General features: G+C 38.1%; 1 protein-coding gene across 2 annotated transcripts in view; it reads left to right on the forward strand.

Moving 5' to 3' along the window:
• Positions 1 to 16,601, forward strand: part of Stat4 (signal transducer and activator of transcription 4) — a 136,038-nt gene extending 119,437 nt beyond the window's left edge. For both annotated transcript variants that reach the window (XM_017798835.2, XM_017798834.2), the window contains exons 15-24: positions 3,818 to 3,901; positions 5,523 to 5,621; positions 8,567 to 8,702; positions 10,644 to 10,693; positions 10,920 to 11,014; positions 11,296 to 11,432; positions 11,749 to 11,940; positions 14,456 to 14,522; positions 14,909 to 15,017; positions 16,309 to 16,601. In XM_017798835.2, coding sequence (XP_017654324.1) covers positions 3,818 to 3,901; positions 5,523 to 5,621; positions 8,567 to 8,702; positions 10,644 to 10,693; positions 10,920 to 11,014; positions 11,296 to 11,432; positions 11,749 to 11,940; positions 14,456 to 14,522; positions 14,909 to 15,017; positions 16,309 to 16,335 — 996 coding nt within the window. In that variant the 3' untranslated portion in view covers positions 16,336 to 16,601. The remainder of the gene's footprint in view (positions 1 to 3,817; positions 3,902 to 5,522; positions 5,622 to 8,566; positions 8,703 to 10,643; positions 10,694 to 10,919; positions 11,015 to 11,295; positions 11,433 to 11,748; positions 11,941 to 14,455; positions 14,523 to 14,908; positions 15,018 to 16,308) is intronic.
• The last annotated feature ends 2,768 nt before the right edge of the window (positions 16,602 to 19,369 follow it).

Below are 19,369 nucleotides of genomic sequence, written 5' to 3' on the forward strand. Positions count from 1 at the left end.
TTCTAGGTGGTGACAACTCGGCTGTTGTGGGCATAGAAAAGTATTGTAAGATGTCATCAGGGAAAAATTTCTCTCTCAGTCCTCCCTACCTGTAACCCTGAATTATTCATTTTTTAAGTTGTGAATACTAAACCCATAATGGTATTTCTTGATTTTTAAAATTTTGCATATTTAAATCTCTGAATTCTTTCCTGAATACAAAATTAAACCATGACTTTTTTATGAGAACTCTTGATACATAAGTTTCCCTCCATCTATGTTACAATATTATTTTTTTAAATACTTTTTTATTTTTATGTGTGTATATTCATTGCCTGCATGTAGGTAAGTGCACCTGTGTCATGCAATGCCTGCAGAGGACAGAAGAGGTTGTCAGATCCCCTGGAACTGGAGTTACAGACAGTTGTTTGCTGCCATGTTGAGTGCTGGGATTCGAACCCAGATCTTCTGCAAGAACAATCAGTGTTCTTACCCGCTGAGCCGTCTCTTCAGCCCATCTATGTTACAATATTATGTAACATACTTTGGTCTAGTCAATATATTCAACATTTACATAATTATGACTATATAAATGGTAACATCTGAGCCATGCAGCATACTGTGATTGCATTCCTGTTCTTGTACTGCTTTCATTTATCTTTAGATATAGTGGTTCCTTGGGATTTTTTATTGAATTAATTTTAAGTACCCATGACTAATGTAGTCCCAAAGTTTCCATCAGAACTAGAAAATCCTTCATAATATGGCCAACCACATCAGTCTATGAAGTGTTTTTCTTTTTTCTTTTTTTTTCATGGCTGCATCCCTCTGGGCTACAATTTCTCCCTCCAGTTCTGGCTGGTTGCTTTCTAATCCTACTGTACAGTTGTTATTGGTTTGTTTTTATGTTAAAGTCTCTTTTCACCTCTTTGCTACAATATTCCTTTCCTCCCTTCTGTCTAGGTTTGTGTTCCTCTTTTTCAACTTATTCTTTCTCTTGTTACTTAGAGGAACTCTTGTAATAGCTTCCTGAAAGAAGCTATGTGGGAACTAGCTTTATTGAGGTTTTGCATATCTAAAACACCTTATATACTCCCACTTGACTGGTAGTTTGGCTGGGTATAGAATTCTGAGCTAATAATTTTCTTCAGCATTTAAAAAATACTTTCTCATTATCTTCTACTTATTTTGTATTCTGATTCCAAATAAATTGCAAGTGATTCTTCATTTCTATAACCCTGAAACATTAGACTTCTCATTTTATCCTTGGTTTTCTAAAATCTTATAATGAAAAGATTTGGTGTGACTTTTCATATATTCATTGTGTTTGGCATTCCCTAGGCTCATCTTTATTTTGAGAAAAAATTTTGGTCTTTTTGAGGGAGGGTCTACTCATCTGTGATGGGATATTTAAATAATGTAAAAACATAAAGAGTAATAATATGATCATCCATCAGCCAGCTTAAAAATAGATGGCTCAGTGGTTAAGAGCACTGGCTGCTCTTGCAAGGACCTGGGTTCAATTCCTAGCACACATATGGCAGCTAACAACCTTTGGTAGCTCCAGTTCCAAGGGATCTAATGCCCTCTTCTGGCCTCCATGGGTATTGCACAAATGTGGTGCGCTTACATACATGCAGACAAAATACTCATACACAAAAAATTTTTTTTAATCTTTAAAGAAAAAGGATTTCTAAAAATTCAAACTTTGCAAATACAGTTGAAAACACATGGTTCATCTCTTTAATCTTTTTGTTCTCTGTACCTACTCACCTCCCAATGCACAGGTAACCATTATTTATCTTGAATTTTGGTGTTCTCAAAAGTACTTTTATACTTGTACTGAAAAAGAGTTTGGTCATAAACACTTCATCTTATTCTTTATTATACTTTCAAATTTTAAATGAATGACAGCTTAATGGGGATATGCTATTGCAATTTTTTCTCAACAAAGCATTTTTTAAGACTCTAAGTTGATGTGCATTTTTCTAGATCATTAATTTCAGTTGTTGCAGTCTTTAACTCTAAAAGCATACACAATAAATTTATTCTTCAATTGATGAAAAGTTTAGCACTATGAACACTTCTACTATGAGCATTCTCCAACTAATAGTCTCCTATATGTTTTTTTTACCATGAATACAAAAGATTCCTTGAACTATATACAGATGACAAGAATTGATATACATGTGGGCAATGTATATCTCATACTAGATGTTGAGGAATTGCTCTTCCACATGATTGCACCAATGCCCATAAGCAGCATATAAAAATTACCATTTAGTTATATCATTACACTTCTATTTTTTCTGTCTTCCTAGAACTTCTTTTAGTTTGTTGGAATTCATGCATTCATTCTTACTTTTTCTATCTTAATTTTCATTTTTTGTTTCAATTTTTACTCCCTGTGTCTGTTTTCTTATTATATTTTAAATATTCATATTTTAATCTATCTTTAGTTTTTTTAAATTTTTTATGAGTTTTTTTTTTAATTTTAGGTTTGCATCCATATTTTATGTGAGAGGCATTTTCATATGTCTAGTGTTCACTAGATCTCTGTTTTATAATTAAGGGCAACTAAAATTCATCTAGAAGTCCCTTGTGTATGTTGGCATTGTAGAATCAAGGTTGAATATTAGGAGCTGGCTATTTCTTGGGGAGAAGCCACAAAAGGTAGTATTGGTAAGTTTGCTGTTGGTCTGGTCCACATCCCAGGTAACTTTCCTGGAGATTATGAGCCTGACTGACAGTAGACCAGATGTCAAACACAGAAGGGACAAGGGCGTCATCACAGACTTTCACACCATAGTTGTCCTCATACCCAGAATACAAGGTCTAAGTCCACTGATTCTGTCACCCTTACCCATAAGTTGTCCTAGTACCTAGAATGCAAAGCCTTTCTAATTCCACTGATTCATCTGCTCCAAAGAGAAAATGTGTCTTTTCCCCTGGCCAGGTCAAGGAAGGGTAGAGAACTCATTGTATCAGCTGGGGCTCTTAACCAACCTGTTCAGTCCTCTTCCACTCTGCAGCCTCAGAGCAGTTCAGAGCTTCGAACCTCTGGATTCTTCTTTCCACCCTTACTCTACACTGTCCTACCCCCTACTGGAAATCTAGATGACAATTTTGTTTCATTAAAACGTGGCTAAAACTGTAGCTGTTATCTTGTTAAGGTTTCTGGAGCAAACAGAAGAAAATGCATGTGTCTTACCTACCATGTTTAACCACAAAGAATCTTGTTTTCTTTTCAAAAAAATTCTGAAACTCTAAGTTCTTTCTATATACTTACAAATATATGGCTTATTTTATTGATATTTGGCAAATCAAAAGAACTACTTTTCAAAAATTAGAATAAAGAACAACTTTGTATTTCAACTCATGAAAACATGCTAGAATTTTAAAAACATGAAATCATATTTTGGAAACTTAAAACCATTGCTCATGTAAAAGATTTCTCCAACTTTGTATTTTATAACAATAAGAAAGAATGTTCAATAATAAAGAATGTTTGGTGACATTTGCTTTATTAGTTTTTAAAATATTTATTATTTTATTTTATGTGTATGCATGTATTGCCTGCATGTAGGTAAGTGCACCTGTGTCATGCAGTGCCCACGGAGGACAGAAAAGGCTGTTGGATACCCTGGAACTGGAGTTATGGACAGCTGTTAGCTGCCATGTGGGTGCTGGGATCCGAACCCAGGTCTTCTGCAAGAACAGCCAGTGTTCTTAACTGCTGAGCCATTTCTCCTGCCCCTGTTCATTAGTTTTATTCAAAACAGATCTCAGACAGCAAATCTGCATTTGCAAGGAAACAATTCATTTGTTTTATCCATAGGGCTGTCACATGGTGACTGAAGAGCTTCATTCCATAACCTTTGAGACACAGATCTGCCTCTATGGCCTTACCATCGATTTGGAGGTAGGTGTTTCAAAGAACATCTATTAACTAGTAATATTTACAGCAGTGGGTCAGCATTTATAAATGAAAACCCAGCCTTTACAAGGGATTAGTAATTCTCCATGCATTATTTTTGCTTTAGTTTAGAAAGATAATACGTCAAATGTCCACTACGTAATTAGCATGCTAGTCTGGTTATGAATTCAATATATGTTGTCCACATTTTTGTTTATTTTCTGGGATTTTCTGAATTATGAATACTCAGTGGAACACATTAAAAGAAAAAAGTATCCTTGATCCATGCCATGTAGTGATATATTTTCTTTTTCTAAATTTTTTAAATTATTATTTTTATTTTATAAGTATGCGTGTATTGCCTGCATGTAGGTAAGTGTACCCGCATCATGCAATGCCCACAGAGGTCAGAAGAGGCTGTTGGATCCCCTGGGACTGTAATTACAGACAGTTGTTAGCTACCATGTGGGTGCTGGGATTCAAACCTGGGTCTTCTGCAAGAACAACCAGTGTTCTTAACCACTGAGCCATCTCTCCAGCCCTATGTAGTGTAATATTTTCAAAAATTTAAGTAATATATTAGAATCTCTTGGAAGATTTCTCTGATGTAATGAACAAAGAAAAGTGATAGGAACTGACAGTTCATAGTTTTGATCATCTTCTAACAGTCACCATTGAACTCCAAGAATAACAAAACTTTGGGGCTTAAACTGAGCATATTAATTATGAACTCTTTGAAGGGAAGGCACCATGCTTTGTTTGTACACCATCGTCAGTACACAATTCCTAGCACATGCTAAATGCTCAATACATGCTGAATGAACAAACTAGTGCATTCATGAACAAACACAATTTCATGTGTTCTGATTCTACTTAAAGAGTGTATTGTTTTAGATTCCACCCTTTTTTTTTCATTTAATGAATTAAAAGGTGTGTAAAATCTTCAGTAGATCCTTTCTGTACTTTTCCCTAAACTTCTGCTTCCATGAGCTGTTCAGTTCCTCAACTATTTTGCTAGCTACAGGAATATGATGTTTGCAGTTAGAAAGGGTCTACTGTACATTGATTAGTCCCCCTGGCTAGTCTTGAATGCCTGTTTATTTCATAAGGTAGAAAACTGCTTTACCAATAGTACTAAATTGAGTTCTATAGAAACAAACCAGGCAATGCCAGCTCCCATAATTCACCTCTACAGCTTGTACAATAACAACTCTTACTTCCAGTACTGACACTAATTAAGCATTAGATCATAATTTGAATATAGTGATTCATTCCCAAAGTAAATTTAAAATCAAACCCTTCAGTATAACTTATAAAGATGCTGTTAAATCAGTATCAGCTTTAGTTTCACTTGAGGCAATATGTGACATAAGAAAGTATAGACATTTATCAGTGTCAGGAAAGGTACTGGGGAAGCTGCCTGATTGATAGCATCAGGTATCCTAAAAGGATTCCTGTTCTCTTTCTTTCTTTACTGTACTCCTGCTCATATACGCTCAGAAAAGTTCTTTTATCGACCAGGACACTTGGATATCAGGGTTGAAAGAATGGGGTTGGCTTAAGGTAGCATTTTAGAAGAGGTAAAGAGTTAGACTACCTATTATACCTTTTTTTTTTTCTTAACTAGACCAGCTCATTACCTGTGGTGATGATTTCTAATGTCAGCCAATTACCTAATGCTTGGGCATCCATCATTTGGTACAACGTATCAACCAACGATTCCCAGGTAAAGTTCCTATACTATCTTTCCCTTTCTCAATCTGACTTTTTTTTTCTTTCACCAATGTGCATGATGTGGTGTGTGATGTGTGTAAAGGTGGATATTCCTGGTTGTATGGTTCTTGTTAGGTCATATTTAAAGTATCATGTTCTGTTTGTGCCTAAAGTGGTGGCACACATTCATAATCACAGAACTTGGAAAAATATAAGGCAGGAGGATTATCAGTTTGAGACCAGCTTGGGTTATACAGAAATTTTGAGTTAAACCTGGACTACATAGTAAGATCCTGCCTCAAATAAATTAAATAAATAAATAAATAAATAAATAAATAAAATATAACAATGATGTTGATGAAGTAGCATGTTCTGACAAACTTGTATCCTTGGAGAGTTCTGGCTAGCAAAAGTGACAGGTGTCTGATCAGCTCTCAGCAATGTTCACACAGATCATTTTTGAGCCATTCTCTGGCTCTGTTAACTAGACTCTGCAGGGAAACTCACTGTTCCAGAATTTTCTGTCTAATTGCTGTCAGAACTTGATATCTGATCACCTTAACTCCTTCTGGGTCCACTTTTCCTCAGTCTCTTATACAAAGGCACAGAATTAGTTTCCAAATAAGTAACCAGAATATCCATCAATCTTGCCTAACTGGGGTTCTGACAGCACAAATTTTTGAGTTGATTAGGTATAGAGTTTAGTCTTCCTATGTTTAAGCTGGGTTTTAGTGCCATCTGGTGGTTATTTGAGGCACTTGACCAAAACCTGACTTCAAGTCACAGAGCAAATGATTAATAAATGTTCTTTTAACAAGAGAATCAGAGAAAGAGCAGAAAGAAGAAAAGAAAGAAAGAAAGAAAGAAAGAAAGAAAGAAAGAAAGAAAGAAAGAAAGAAAGAAAGAAAGAAAGAAAGAAAGAAAGAAAGAAAGAAAGAAAGAAGATTTAGCACTTCCCATTTCTCTACTCTTTTAAAAAAATATTTTTTTTATTATTTTTATTTTATGTGTATGAGTGTATTGCCTGCATGTAGGTAAGTGTGCCTGTGTCGTGCAAAGCCCTTGGAGGACAGAAGAGGCCACTGGATCCCCTGGAACTGGAGTTATGGACAGTGTTGTTAGCTGCCATGTGGGTACTTGTATTCAAACCTGGGTCTTCTGCAAGAACAACCAGTGTTCTTAACCGCTGAGCCATCTCTCCACCCATCATTTCTCTACTCGTTAAAAAAAATAGCAGCAACAACAAAACCTGTGTGTTTTCTTGGAAACCACTAAGGTCTAAAGGAACCAGCACAAATGTAATATTTCTTCTTTAGTCAAACAAAATACTCCCTCCAGAGGAACTCTTTCCCATTAGATCCCATCAGTAAGAACAGAACCCTAAGTAAGTTGGCTTTCAGTGCCTTTTCCCTTTAATGTAATATTTCTAATAAGGAATCCACATGGAAAATGACTCAGCCCTATTCTTCCTCATCCCTGGTCCCCTGGCATCTAAGACAGATCCACTGGAGAGAGGATGGCTGCCAAGTGCCCTGTGCTAAGCTTCCTCTCAGCCCAAAGAACTCACTTGATAGTTCCATAGTCTTTAAGGCCAAGAACAGCCCCAAGGTTCAATTCTATTCCCCTTTAAGAGCAACTGTTTGCACATTTATTCCAATTCTAGGGTGTGGGAGGAAAATGGGATGCTTCTGTCATCCAGCCTCCCAGTGCAGCATTTTTCTCAGTGACCTTCTGCTAGAGAGCGCAAGATCATGACACTTAGCTTCCCAGGGTTATTCCATTCTAGCATGAATATCTAGAGATCAGGATCACAGCTTCCTTACAAAACCACACTAAGCAACTAATTCTGGTTTGTTAATTCCATCTTCCTTTAAAAATCTAAGCTCTTATGTCTTATTTACATTCTATGCTTCAGACACAATTCTCAGACACAAGGAAAACTGTATCCCTAGAAATTATTTTCATTCCTTCTCTTTCTGTCTCCTATTCCTTGTTGGATATAGTGTTCTCTTTCATGATGAGCCAATTAGACATGTTTTGTATAAGATTAATATTTTAGAAAAGAGTATCTATCCAGTCATTGTTGAACAATGCTAGCTGCTTGGGTAAGTGGATTGATAGTTGATAATCCAAGGAAAGTTAAGAGATGTCAAGTGAGTCTATCAGGAAAAATGGAGTCTCAAACTGTATTATACTCAAGAGCCCTCTAGGGGGGGAAAGTCAGTCTTAAAAAGAACTGGATGTGGGACTAAAGAGTTGGTTCAGTGGCTCAGAGGACTGGTTGCTCTTGCAGAGAACCTGGATTCAATTCCCAGAACCCACACGACTGTTAACAACCATCTATAACTCCAGTTCCAACGGAATACGATGCCCTCTTCTGACCTCGGCACTACATGACATGGGTGTACTTACATACATGTAGGCAATACACTCATAAGAATAAAATAAAATAATAAACTATTTTTAAAAAAGAAGTTGATGCAAGCTGGGCATGGTGATGCATGCCTGTAGTCCCAGCACTTAGGAGGCAGAGGCAGGTGGATCTCTATGAGATCAAGGCCAGCCTGGTCTACATAGTGAGTTCCAGGTCAGCTGAGGCTGCAGGGACACGCTGTCTCAAAAAGGCAGAAAAAAAAAAAAAAAAGAAGTCGATGCAAGGCAGGGCATGATGTTATGATGTCACATGCCTTTCATCTCAGAGTGTGGGAGGCAGAGGCAGATGGATCTATGTGAGATGGAGGCTAGCCTAATCTACATAGTAAGTTCCAGGCCAACTGGGGCTACAAAGAGACCCTATCTCAAAAGACAAATAACGAAACAAACAAAATAGAGAACAGGACGCTATTACATTCTGTATTGTTGGCTTAGCTTGATCCAGAGTTTAAATCAGGAATGCTAAATATTAAATATTGTGTTTCTGTACAATTAACAAATATAATCATCACAACTTTATTTCAGAACCTGGTTTTCTTTAATAATCCTCCATCTGCCACTTTGACTCAACTCTTGGAAGTGATGAGCTGGCAGTTTTCATCCTATGTCGGTCGTGGTCTTAATTCAGAACAGCTCAGCATGCTGGCGGAGAAGCTCACAGGTGAGAGCTGGTGGGCAGGAAGGATTTGCCTCTGGTTTTGGTATTCAAGTGTTTTAAAGAACCAGAATGACAATACTGCTGTTAATTATAATGATCATCACAATTTATTGAATGCCTACTATATTACCAGGCACAGGGCAAAGTGCTCTATTATCTTTAATTCTCACAAAGTTCCTCAGCATTATTCTATTTGTTTTGGAGATGAGATGCTGAGGCTCAGAGGTTAAACGGCTATACTGCTGCATAACAAGTAGGCAACAGAGCCGCACAGTGGGCCAGATCAGTGCAGCTCTAAAGCCCTTTCTGTCTCTCCCACACTCCAGTTTCTTAAGCCACTTCCACTGAATACACTGCGGAACCTTCATGGTACTTTGATCTTTCATATTGATACTCTCAATTTATATTAAGAACTAGAACATGACAGACTCCCTCACCAAGCACAGGAAATTTAATAGAAATTAACAATATACAGTAATAGCTTAACTTTGCATATCAAGTAGTTTCAGCTTTGAGATCTCTAAATTTTGCAAAAGTCATTGGCACTATATGTACTTACTATAGTCTAATCATTGTCTAATTTTTTCAAGATATCTGTATTTTGACAAGTCTGGTGTGAACACACTTAGCACCAAGAAAAGCTCAAATTGAATCTGCATGCATTTCCAGTTAAAGTAGGGTCAAAGCTACCCTCTGCTGCTGCACACTCTCTGACTGCGATTTGACTTAGGCGATGGTGGTCTGCTTGCCACTTGCACCTATTAGCTGACCACTAGGTGTTCAAATAAGTCAGGTTTGGGGGAAATTTTTAAGGTTTACTTATTATAAATTCTTTTTGATCTTTAATTCATAAACAGAAGTAGTAGACAGTAAATGTTTGCTAATGAGTATGTAAAGCTTTGCAACATAATCATATGTTACTAGTAAATATACCATATAAATATACCATAGATTACAGCTATATTCCTAGGATCTTTAGCAATTACCCATATGGATACAATGTCCTTAAAAATTAGATATGCTAACCGGGTGTGATGGCACACACCTTTAATCCCAGCACTCGGAAGGCAGAGGCAGGCGGATCTCCATGAGTTCAAGGCAAGCTTGGTCTATATAGTGAGTTCCAGGACAAAAAGACCAAAAAAAAAAAAATTAGATATGCTTAATCTTTTCGTTGTTCTGAGTCAAAACAGCTGATCACTCCTTATTGCCTGAAGGAATGCTAGTCCATTCTTTTCATCTTAATAGACAGGATCCCTGAGAATCTAGTGACACCTAATGTATATAATTTTTGTACGATGTGTATTCATACCACCTTCAGGCTGTTTGTTCTCAGTCTCCAGTAGGCATCACACTCGTGCCTACCAGACCTTGTCCCTGTTATTCTTTCTTTCTACAGTGGCTTCCTTTCTCCCTTCAGCCAGAGCTCACACTCTGCCCATTCATGGAGCTTCCTAAAGCTCCTTCCTAGATGATGAACTTCTTAGGAACAAGGATGATATTTTGCATAGCACTCAAACATTACGTATCCATTGCACACTCATAAATGTTTGTAGTTGAGGCCAAGGCAGATGAATCTCTGTGAGGTCGGGGCCAGCCTCGTCTACATAGCGAGTTCCAGGCCAGCTAGGGATATAGGGAGACCCTGTCTCGAAAAAAAGAAAGAAAGAAAGAAAGAAAGAAAGAAAGAAAGAAAGAAAGAAAGAAAGAAAGAAGAGAGAAAGAAAGAAAGAAAGAAAGAAAGAAAGAGAGAGAGAGAAAGAAAGAAAGAAAAAAGAGAGAGAAAGAAGAAAGAAAGAAAGAAAGAAAGAAAGAAAGAAAGAAAGAAAGAAAGAAAGAGAAAGCCACAAAAATGCTTTAAAAAGAGGAGGGAAAAATTAAATTGAGCACAAAGTTCAAGTCTCATTGTTGAATTAAATTAATTTTTTTTTCCTTTCATTTTAGTTCAGTCTTGCTACAATGATGGTCACCTCACCTGGGCCAAGTTCTGCAAGGTACAAACAGGGAATGGGGGATCATTTAGCAACTTCATCTTGTATAATGCCCCTCTCTAACTTCCATACCTTACCTGGGGTCTTGAAGAGTTCCTGGAAAAAGACAATTTTAAAAGAAAGTATTGTCTAACTTAAAGAACATTTTATTTAAAAATAATGAATAATCTGTTACATCAGTGTTGCTGCAGATATCATCACTGTCTTCGTATGCTCATTATTCTAATAGGAACACTTGCCTGGCAAACCATTTACCTTTTGGACCTGGCTTGAAGCAATATTGGACTTAATTAAGAAACACATTCTTCCCCTTTGGATTGATGGGTGAGTTATGGGCTTTATTTTCCATATTAGTTAGGTGCTTTCCCCATTTCTTTTTCTTTTTAAGCATGCCTAGTGCCACAAGGGGAAATATCATTGCAGTTTCTTCGGATGATATCATATAATAGTATACTGTTTATGTATAATAATGTATAATAATGAGCATTTCAGGTGCAGTAGTTTTTTGATTATATGCATAACAAACATTAAATCAGCTCTTTATGAGTGAAATAAATGCAAGTGCAATAATGATCAGTTGAAACTCTGCCTTCCTCTTATTTTAGGTATGTCATGGGCTTTGTCAGCAAAGAAAAAGAACGGTTTCTGCTAAAGGATAAAATGCCTGGGACGTTTTTATTAAGATTCAGTGAAAGCCATCTTGGAGGGATAACGTTCACCTGGGTGGACCATTCTGAAAACGGTATATACTTGCTGCTGTTTATTCCTGCGTGTTTAGTATTCTTGAGTTTGGTTATTGAGGTTTAAGTTTCCAGGTATGTGTGGTGTATAGATCTGGGTTTCATGCATTCACTGGGTTTGAATATGGATTGGTGCAGCTGGCCCAGAACAGGGTACCCATGAATTCCGAAAGCCCATGTTCACCCTCTATCACATTCATAATCTGTACTGGCCAGTCTGCAGGTCATGTTTTTGAATCATGAAGATAATGTGAGCAGGAAGAACAACCATAAAGAACATCTGCAGGAATGTGATTACTCTAATTTCTGCGTTTTCAGGAGAAGTGAGATTCCACTCAGTAGAACCCTACAACAAAGGCCGATTGTCAGCGCTGCCATTCGCTGACATTCTTCGAGACTACAAAGTTATTATGGCTGAAAACATTCCTGAAAACCCTCTGAAGTACCTTTACCCTGACATTCCCAAAGACAAAGCTTTCGGTAAACACTACAGCTCCCAGCCTTGCGAAGGTGAGGTTCCTCGTGTTTACTTTTCTCTTGAGGTTTGGAAAATAATGTTATATCAGAACAAAGTTAGTGAAGTTCCTTTTTCTATTACTTTAGTCTTTCTAAGATCTAAGGGGCATATTGAGGTCAAAGCCTTAGATACGAAGTACTATGTCAGCAGTTCCTAAGGAGGTGGACACCAGCAGAGTAATATTCAGTAGCTGCAATTAGGCTTCACCAAGACCAAGGAGTCCTTTGGCTGCCACTTATAGAGCTTAGAGTTTCTCCTTAAAAAAGTAGTGGTGGTGACTGCATTTCTACGACTAAAGGAAAGGAAATAGATGATGATTAAAAGCTTTGGAAAAATAAGGCAGACCTATATTTTGCAAAGGAACTCCAGAGTTGAGAAGTTTTGAGTTTTTCACTACTGTAGTGTGTGTGCGTGCGTGTGTGCGTGTGTTGCTAGGGATTGAACTCAAGGCTTTGATGCATGCTAGGCAAATGCTACAACATGGAACCATATTTCCCATCCTACCTTACTGTAATCTTAAAACTCAGAGAGTACTTGTTCTCTGCTGAGATCTGTGAAAAGCCCTCTTGGAGGGATAAGGTTCATTGCTTCATTTCTCCTCTATTAGCCTACTTCCAGTGCCCTAAGGGTCTGGAAGAGTAGCTGTCCAAAATAGACATTCAATAAGTGTTTATTGAATGCATAAAAGAAAGTTCACAAGATTAGCTACAGGCAGTAAGGGAGGTTCACCATTTTGTTCCTTACATGAAAGAACAATTAGACTTCTGTATCTACAGTTCCTCTATCTTCTTATTCAACAAACCAAAGATCAAAAATGTTTTTAATTGTATCTGTATTGAGCATATATAGACTTTTTCTTTTCTTTATTCCCTAAACAATACAGTATAATAGCTATTCAAATAGCTATTTGAAGCATACAGGAAGATTGCTTATGTTCAAAGCAAATTCTGCATCATTTTACACACAGAATTTGAGCACTGTGTATTCAGTATCTGCTGAAACCAAAGCCCTCATGGATTCCAATGAGTAACAGAATATACAGTCTGTAAAGATCTTCATCTATAGTGACTAAATCTCTGGGTTCTGTCTTGCGGAATATCCTACAGTTACCACAGACTAACTTGCTGCCACCCACTTCACACCATCTGGACAAACAAAAATACAAGAGCAAACAAGAACTGTGGCTTTTAAGTGACATTCTAGGGGCTATAGAGATAGCTCAGTAGTTAAGAGCGCTTGCTGCTCTTTTTAATTTCTATTTTTATTTATACATATGAGTGTTATACCCACATATGTAACATGAAATGCCCACAGGGACCAGAAGAGGGCATCAGATCCTCTGAAACTGGAGTTTCAGAAGGCTGTTAGACCCACATGGGTGCTAGAAACTAAACCCCAGTCCTCTGAAAGAGTAGCCATTGTTCTTAACTACTGAATCGTCTGTCCAGTCCTGTACTTAGTACTCTTGCAGAGGACCCAGGTTAAGTTTCCAGCACCCACATGGCAGTTCACAACCACCTATAACTCCAGTTTCGTGGGTTCTGACTCCCTCTTCTGGCCTCCATGGGCATTATGTGCATGTGGTGTACATATATAAATATATATATATATATATATATATACACACACACACACACGTAGGCAAAAACACTCATACACATTAAAAAAAATCTCTTACATTTTTTAAATGGCACTCTACATCTAGTATAATCAATAGAAATACAACATATTAAAGTTGGAAAACTGGATCAAGCACTAGATCAATATGGTATACCTGAGAGGCTAAAGAATGTTTCCAAGGATTGCCCATTACGGTTAATATGATGCTGGTAATTAGCTCAGCATAGTGTTTCTTTTAGGAAGCCTGATGTCTGAGCTTCAAAACTTGTATGTAGTAATAAGGTTATGATTGGTATTTTAATGAAAAGATCTGGGTTACTATACATGTTGGTCAGCTTTCTGTTACTGTGACCAAGGAGTCTCAGTATTCCCTCCCAGAGCTGACCCTTCCTTCCTGCCTGCCTTCCTGCCTGCCTGCCTTCCTGCCTTCCTTCCTGCCTGCCTTCCTGCCTTCTTCCTGCCTTCCTTCCTCTAGGCCCCACATCTTAAAGGTTCTCTCAACTCCCAGTAGTCCAGACTAGCAACCCAACCTTTAAGGCCTGGACCTTTGAGAGACTCTTCTCCAAACCATAGTACCATAAACCCCCAATACACAAATCCATCAGATGGATTAGTGCAATTAAATGCAACATAAAGGACAGGTGATGAAACAGATTCTCAGTCTTTAATCACACATTAAAGCCATTAATAGTGACTTTGGATCAGGCCCGCCCAGAGCTTGGTGTTTTCTTAGGCACTTCATGTTTATCTATTCAACTAGAAATTTTTGTGAATTGCTAAACAACTGCCTTATTTTCCTTTTAGCATTGCTGATATTTTCCTAGATGTTTCATTTCTAAGTTTATCAGTAATGCTGAAATGCCCCCCAACACTGCCTTTCTTTTCCAGTTTCAAGACCAACAGAAAGAGGAGACAAAGGCTATGTTCCTTCTGTTTTTATCCCCATTTCAACAATGTGAGTAACCTTAGTCACATGTAAAATATTTACTATTGAATTGATTTTTTTTTTCAAAAAGCTTTCCTATAAGATTTAGGTAGAGCAGAGTGCATATAACTGAGAAGAAAGCATTTTTAATGGCCAATAAAGCATTTTATATCTCATTTCTTTCAACACATAAAGCTAGTCTTCAGGGCATACTCACCAGTATGCCCTGAATTATAAAGCTGCCCTTTTATATGTCATATATTCCATAGCAGATTGAATGCTGTGATATGAAGTGATGAACTAGTCAGCTCAGTGTCACAAATAGATGAAAGCACTCCAAGTGAGTCCCGGGCACAGCTAGTTACCATGAGCATTATCTCCTAATCCTTGTAATATTTTCCTGTTATCTCTTTAAGCCGAAGTGATTCCACAGAGCCACAATCTCCATCGGACCTTCTCCCCATGTCTCCAAGTGTATATGCTGTGCTGAGAGAAAACTTGAGCCCCACGACAATTGAAACTGCGGTATGTTCTCCACACCTCTCTTCTTTCCCCCCAGTGTGGGTCTAGGATCTTCACAATGGAACATAGGTGGCTTGTGAATCAAAGGGAGTAGAGTACTGACTGGGCAAGGAGAAAGCATAGTTACTGATACAAATTCATAAGCACAACATAAGGTGGTGTCTATGTGGTTTGTGTGTTGCTAAGGTTGTGATACTGAAAGCAAACATACCTACTAGAACTACTCTAAAGTGTTTCCTACAAAACCCACCAGAGGGCAAAATGCCCTTTACTTTACTCTAGAACACCACCCCTTCTACAGCCCTGGGCTCCATCAGTCCCCAGTTCTTCCATTTTTGCAAACATGTTAGTCAGTGTTTGTAAGTCTACCTTAATATTTATCTTTAAAAATTCAAGAATCACAAATTTTTTCTTGATTATTACTTGCATGACCAGTCTCTGAGCCTCTCCAAGTAGACTATGAGCAACAATTAATAGCAGCATAATCTCTTCTTTTTGAGAATTGTTATCACAATCTGTTATGGAAGAATGCTACTGGGTATGCATCCCATCCCCCAGTATTGTCAAGGAGTTCAAACTCTCCAGTTTACATAAAGTGAACAGAAACTTGGAAGGCTCTAGAGCCCCAGGAGACTTGTATCGGGCTAAAAGTCAAGTGATATTTAGTTCTACTCTTGAAGATTTCCAGGGATAGAAAATCCACACTTTTCTAAGGTGGCTTATTCCAATGTTGGTTTGTCTATAACTCACCAAGTTGCTTATATCTAACTGAATTTTTGCCACATTCTGAATCCATTTTCATATTATAATTTTAGTGTGATGGATTTTTTAAAAAATTATTTTAAATTAGTGTGTGTGTATGTGTGTGAGATGTGTGATGTGTTTAAAGGGCCCAGTAATGCCACATCACATGCATGAAGGACAGAAGACAACTTTGTGGAGTCAGTTCTCTCCTTCCACCTTTATGTGGATTCCAGAAATTGAACTCAGGTCATCAGGCTTGCAGGGCAAGCACTTTTACTTTCTAAACTATATTGCCTGCCCCATGACTGGACTTCTTAACATGTTTTTATTTGTTATTTATTTGCTGTTGTCTTGTTTTTTAAATAGTTTTTAATGTACTTGAAAGGGGCCTTTTATTTCACTCATCAGCCCCAATTACTTCAGTGAATTTTATTAATTGGTAGAAAGATAACAGATTATTCAGTAGACAAAAAAAGTGTCTACCCCCTCAAAATAGTGATTTATTTGCAAAAGCAATTTCCTTAACAACTATTTTCATTTTCAATTTTAGATGAAGTCTCCATATTCTGCTGAATGACAGGATAAATGGATACTTCAAAGGAGGAAACAGATGAAAACGTAGAAAGACTGTTCTTTGTCAAACACCACAATTTATTTCTTCAGCTTTGTAAATACCGGTTTCTAGAAAATGGCAGAGGTTTGAAGCTCCCCTCTTCCTGACAGGACACCAACAAGTGGGAGGGCTGCGACTAAAATGCTAAAAACCAAAGCTTCGGATAAACTTGCAAGATCAGACAACTTTAAGAAACCAGCATATTAGTAACAATATAACAGAAGACTCATTTGCATGTGTTTATTTCTGATTTTGTTTTTCTGCTGTTACTGAGGATTTTGGCTCTAGAAAGTGTGTTAATATTTCAGGGTAGGTCAGGATGACAAGGGCACATCTGTATTACTCAAAACTAGCAGGAAAGCTTGGCAAAAAAGCCAAGTCAGCTCCATCACAGTAGATCCAGGATTCAGGAAATGATGAGGCATGAAGATTCACAGGCCACACTGATGAATCATGAAGGCTTCTGCCATGCCAACAGTTTCCTGGTTGTGGTGCTCACAGCTACTAATGCCACTGCCAGGGATGCATTCCTCATTAGGGAGAAAGGATCCAGAGTCGTTCTTGGTGGTATTTTGAGCAAACTGCACCAATAATAAAGGTATTTCAAGTGGACAGATGGGTAAAAATCTTGTGAAAGGAGGACAGAGAAGCAGATAGCAACTTGGGCCTTGGGTATCTGATTTCATCTGTGGGTAACATTCATCTCTAGAAGAGGTTGGACTGGATAGGTTGAGCAATCCTTTCTAGCTCCACTAGTCTCTGGTCCAATTAATTTAATCTGAGACTTCAGAAGGGGCAAAAGTTTCATATGTCTGATGAAGAGAAGGGTTTCCTTTACTGGAATGGCAATGCAAGTATATGACCTGCAGGTATTCTTTGGATCTTACTTCAGCTTGGATGTTCTGTGGTTCCATTGCTTAACTCCTGTGCTCTTAGCAATAGTGTAGGATCCCCCAGTGCCCAAGACCTGGAGGATTCTCTGTGTCTACCGAGGACTGGAGTAGAGAAACTGCTGAGCCAGGTGAGGAAGCTGAAGTATTGGAGCATCTTCCATGACCAAACTTAGGCAGCTTAAAAAAAAATGTCTGAGTGTTTTGCCTGCATGTATGTAAGTGCACCACACATGTGCAATGCCTGCAGAGGTCAGAAGAGGGTGTTGGATCCCCTGGAACTAGACCCTATCCCCTATGGACCATTGTTAGCAGCTATGTAGGTACTGGGAACAAACCAAGGACCTCAAATGGGTCTCTTTCCTTCTATCCATCTTCTGATTTCCAAGCAAACCAAACAGGCAGAAGCTCGTATTTGATGGAAAAGAGTTCAGAGGGGAATTTTTTTTAACCCTGCCCTGCTTTATTCACAGTTGAAGGGGCTGGTGAGATGGCTTAGTGGTTAAGAGCACTGGCTGCCCTTGCAGAGGTCCCAGGTTCAAGTTCTAGCACCCACATGGTAGATAACAACCACCTATAACTGTAGCACCAGGGGATCTGATGCCCTCTTTTGACCTCTGTGGGCATTGCACTTACATACATGCACTCATACACATAAAAATTTTTTTTAAAACTTAAAAAAAGGTGGCTGAATTGGTAAGGTGCTTGCCATTGAAGCTTGAGGATCTGAGTGCAATTCCTAACACCCATATAACAAAACTAGGCTCAGCTACACAGGCCTGTAATCCCAGTGAAGATAGAGACAAAAGGATCCTTGGTTCTTGCTTGTTGGCCAGTTAGTCTAGAAGAATTAGCAAGTTCCAGGTTCAGTGAGAGATCCTGACTCAAAAAAATAAAGTGGAGCTGGGCATGGTGGTGCATGCCTTTAATCCCAGCACTCAGGAGGCAGAGGCAGGTTGAATTCTGTGAGACCATAGCTAGCCTGGTCTACAGAAAGACCTGTCTCAAAATAATAATAATGTGGAGAGAGATAAAGCTATCCGAAGTTAACCTTTGGTCTTTATATGCACAAAGACATGTACACACACATGAGCATACACAAAAGAGCTTCTATCCAATCTCTCTGAGTCTGTCGACCCACACTTATACTCTCAGATGGATCCTAGATTGTTTCTGTCGAGCAAACCTTCACCTATCCCGAGACTAGTTCCCTTATTCCTTTACAAGCTCCTGACAGTAATCTCAGGACAAAGATGTTTGATGGAGGACCACATTAATGTCAAATCATTCTCTCAGTTGCTCTTCCCTTCCACAAATAAATTTTCGGAAATTTACTGAAATAATGTATCAACTCACAGTAGAATTGGAGGAAATATTCTAAATCTTGGCATTTCCTACCAGAAAATGCTCAGTAGGACTAAGATACCAAAAGTTTTAGAAGCTTCTCATCCCTGAATTTTTCAGAACCATAGATTCTTAGCTACCAAGAAAAAATTTACAAGCTTCTCAGTTAGAGCCTAGGGACTGAATGTCAAAGTTTCCTATGTGAACACCTGTCATGGCCATTTGAGATAGACAAGAGAATACATGGAAATTGGTACCTGGCTTTCTGTAATAGAGACAGGTTACATTATGAGTTCAATAAATGGCTATTTTATTTAGAGCCAGAAAATAAAAATCAAGTTCTTGACCCCAGGGTAACAAGTTATTTTCCAAAAATGTGAGTCTTGGACCTCAGAGATCATCTTTGTGCAGTGATGGAATTCTGAGGAATTCTCCTCTGTCAGAGGAGTCCTGGGGATATTAATTTACTCTAATTTAAAATATGCGACACAAGCCAGAAATGCAATAGAGTGGAATTTGGACCCCAAACCCTACCCCCAGAATATTTTTTTTTACCAAATATGAATTAGTTTAGAATGATATAAAAGTAACATGCGTTATATGGCTTCCAACAAAAGTAATTTATTTCTTATAGTTCCAGGTGTTGGAAGTACAAGATCAAGTGCCAATGGGGGCAGGATCTCATGAAAACCTCTCCCAGTTGAAAAAGGACTTCTTGTCTTCTTGTGTCTTCATATAACAGAGTATACTGGGCTCCCATGTAA

Source organism: Nannospalax galili, unplaced genomic scaffold (genome assembly GCF_000622305.1).
Source record: "Nannospalax galili isolate Female #2095 unplaced genomic scaffold, S.galili_v1.0 scaffold115, whole genome shotgun sequence".
Taxonomy (NCBI): Eukaryota; Metazoa; Chordata; class Mammalia; order Rodentia; family Spalacidae; genus Nannospalax; species Nannospalax galili.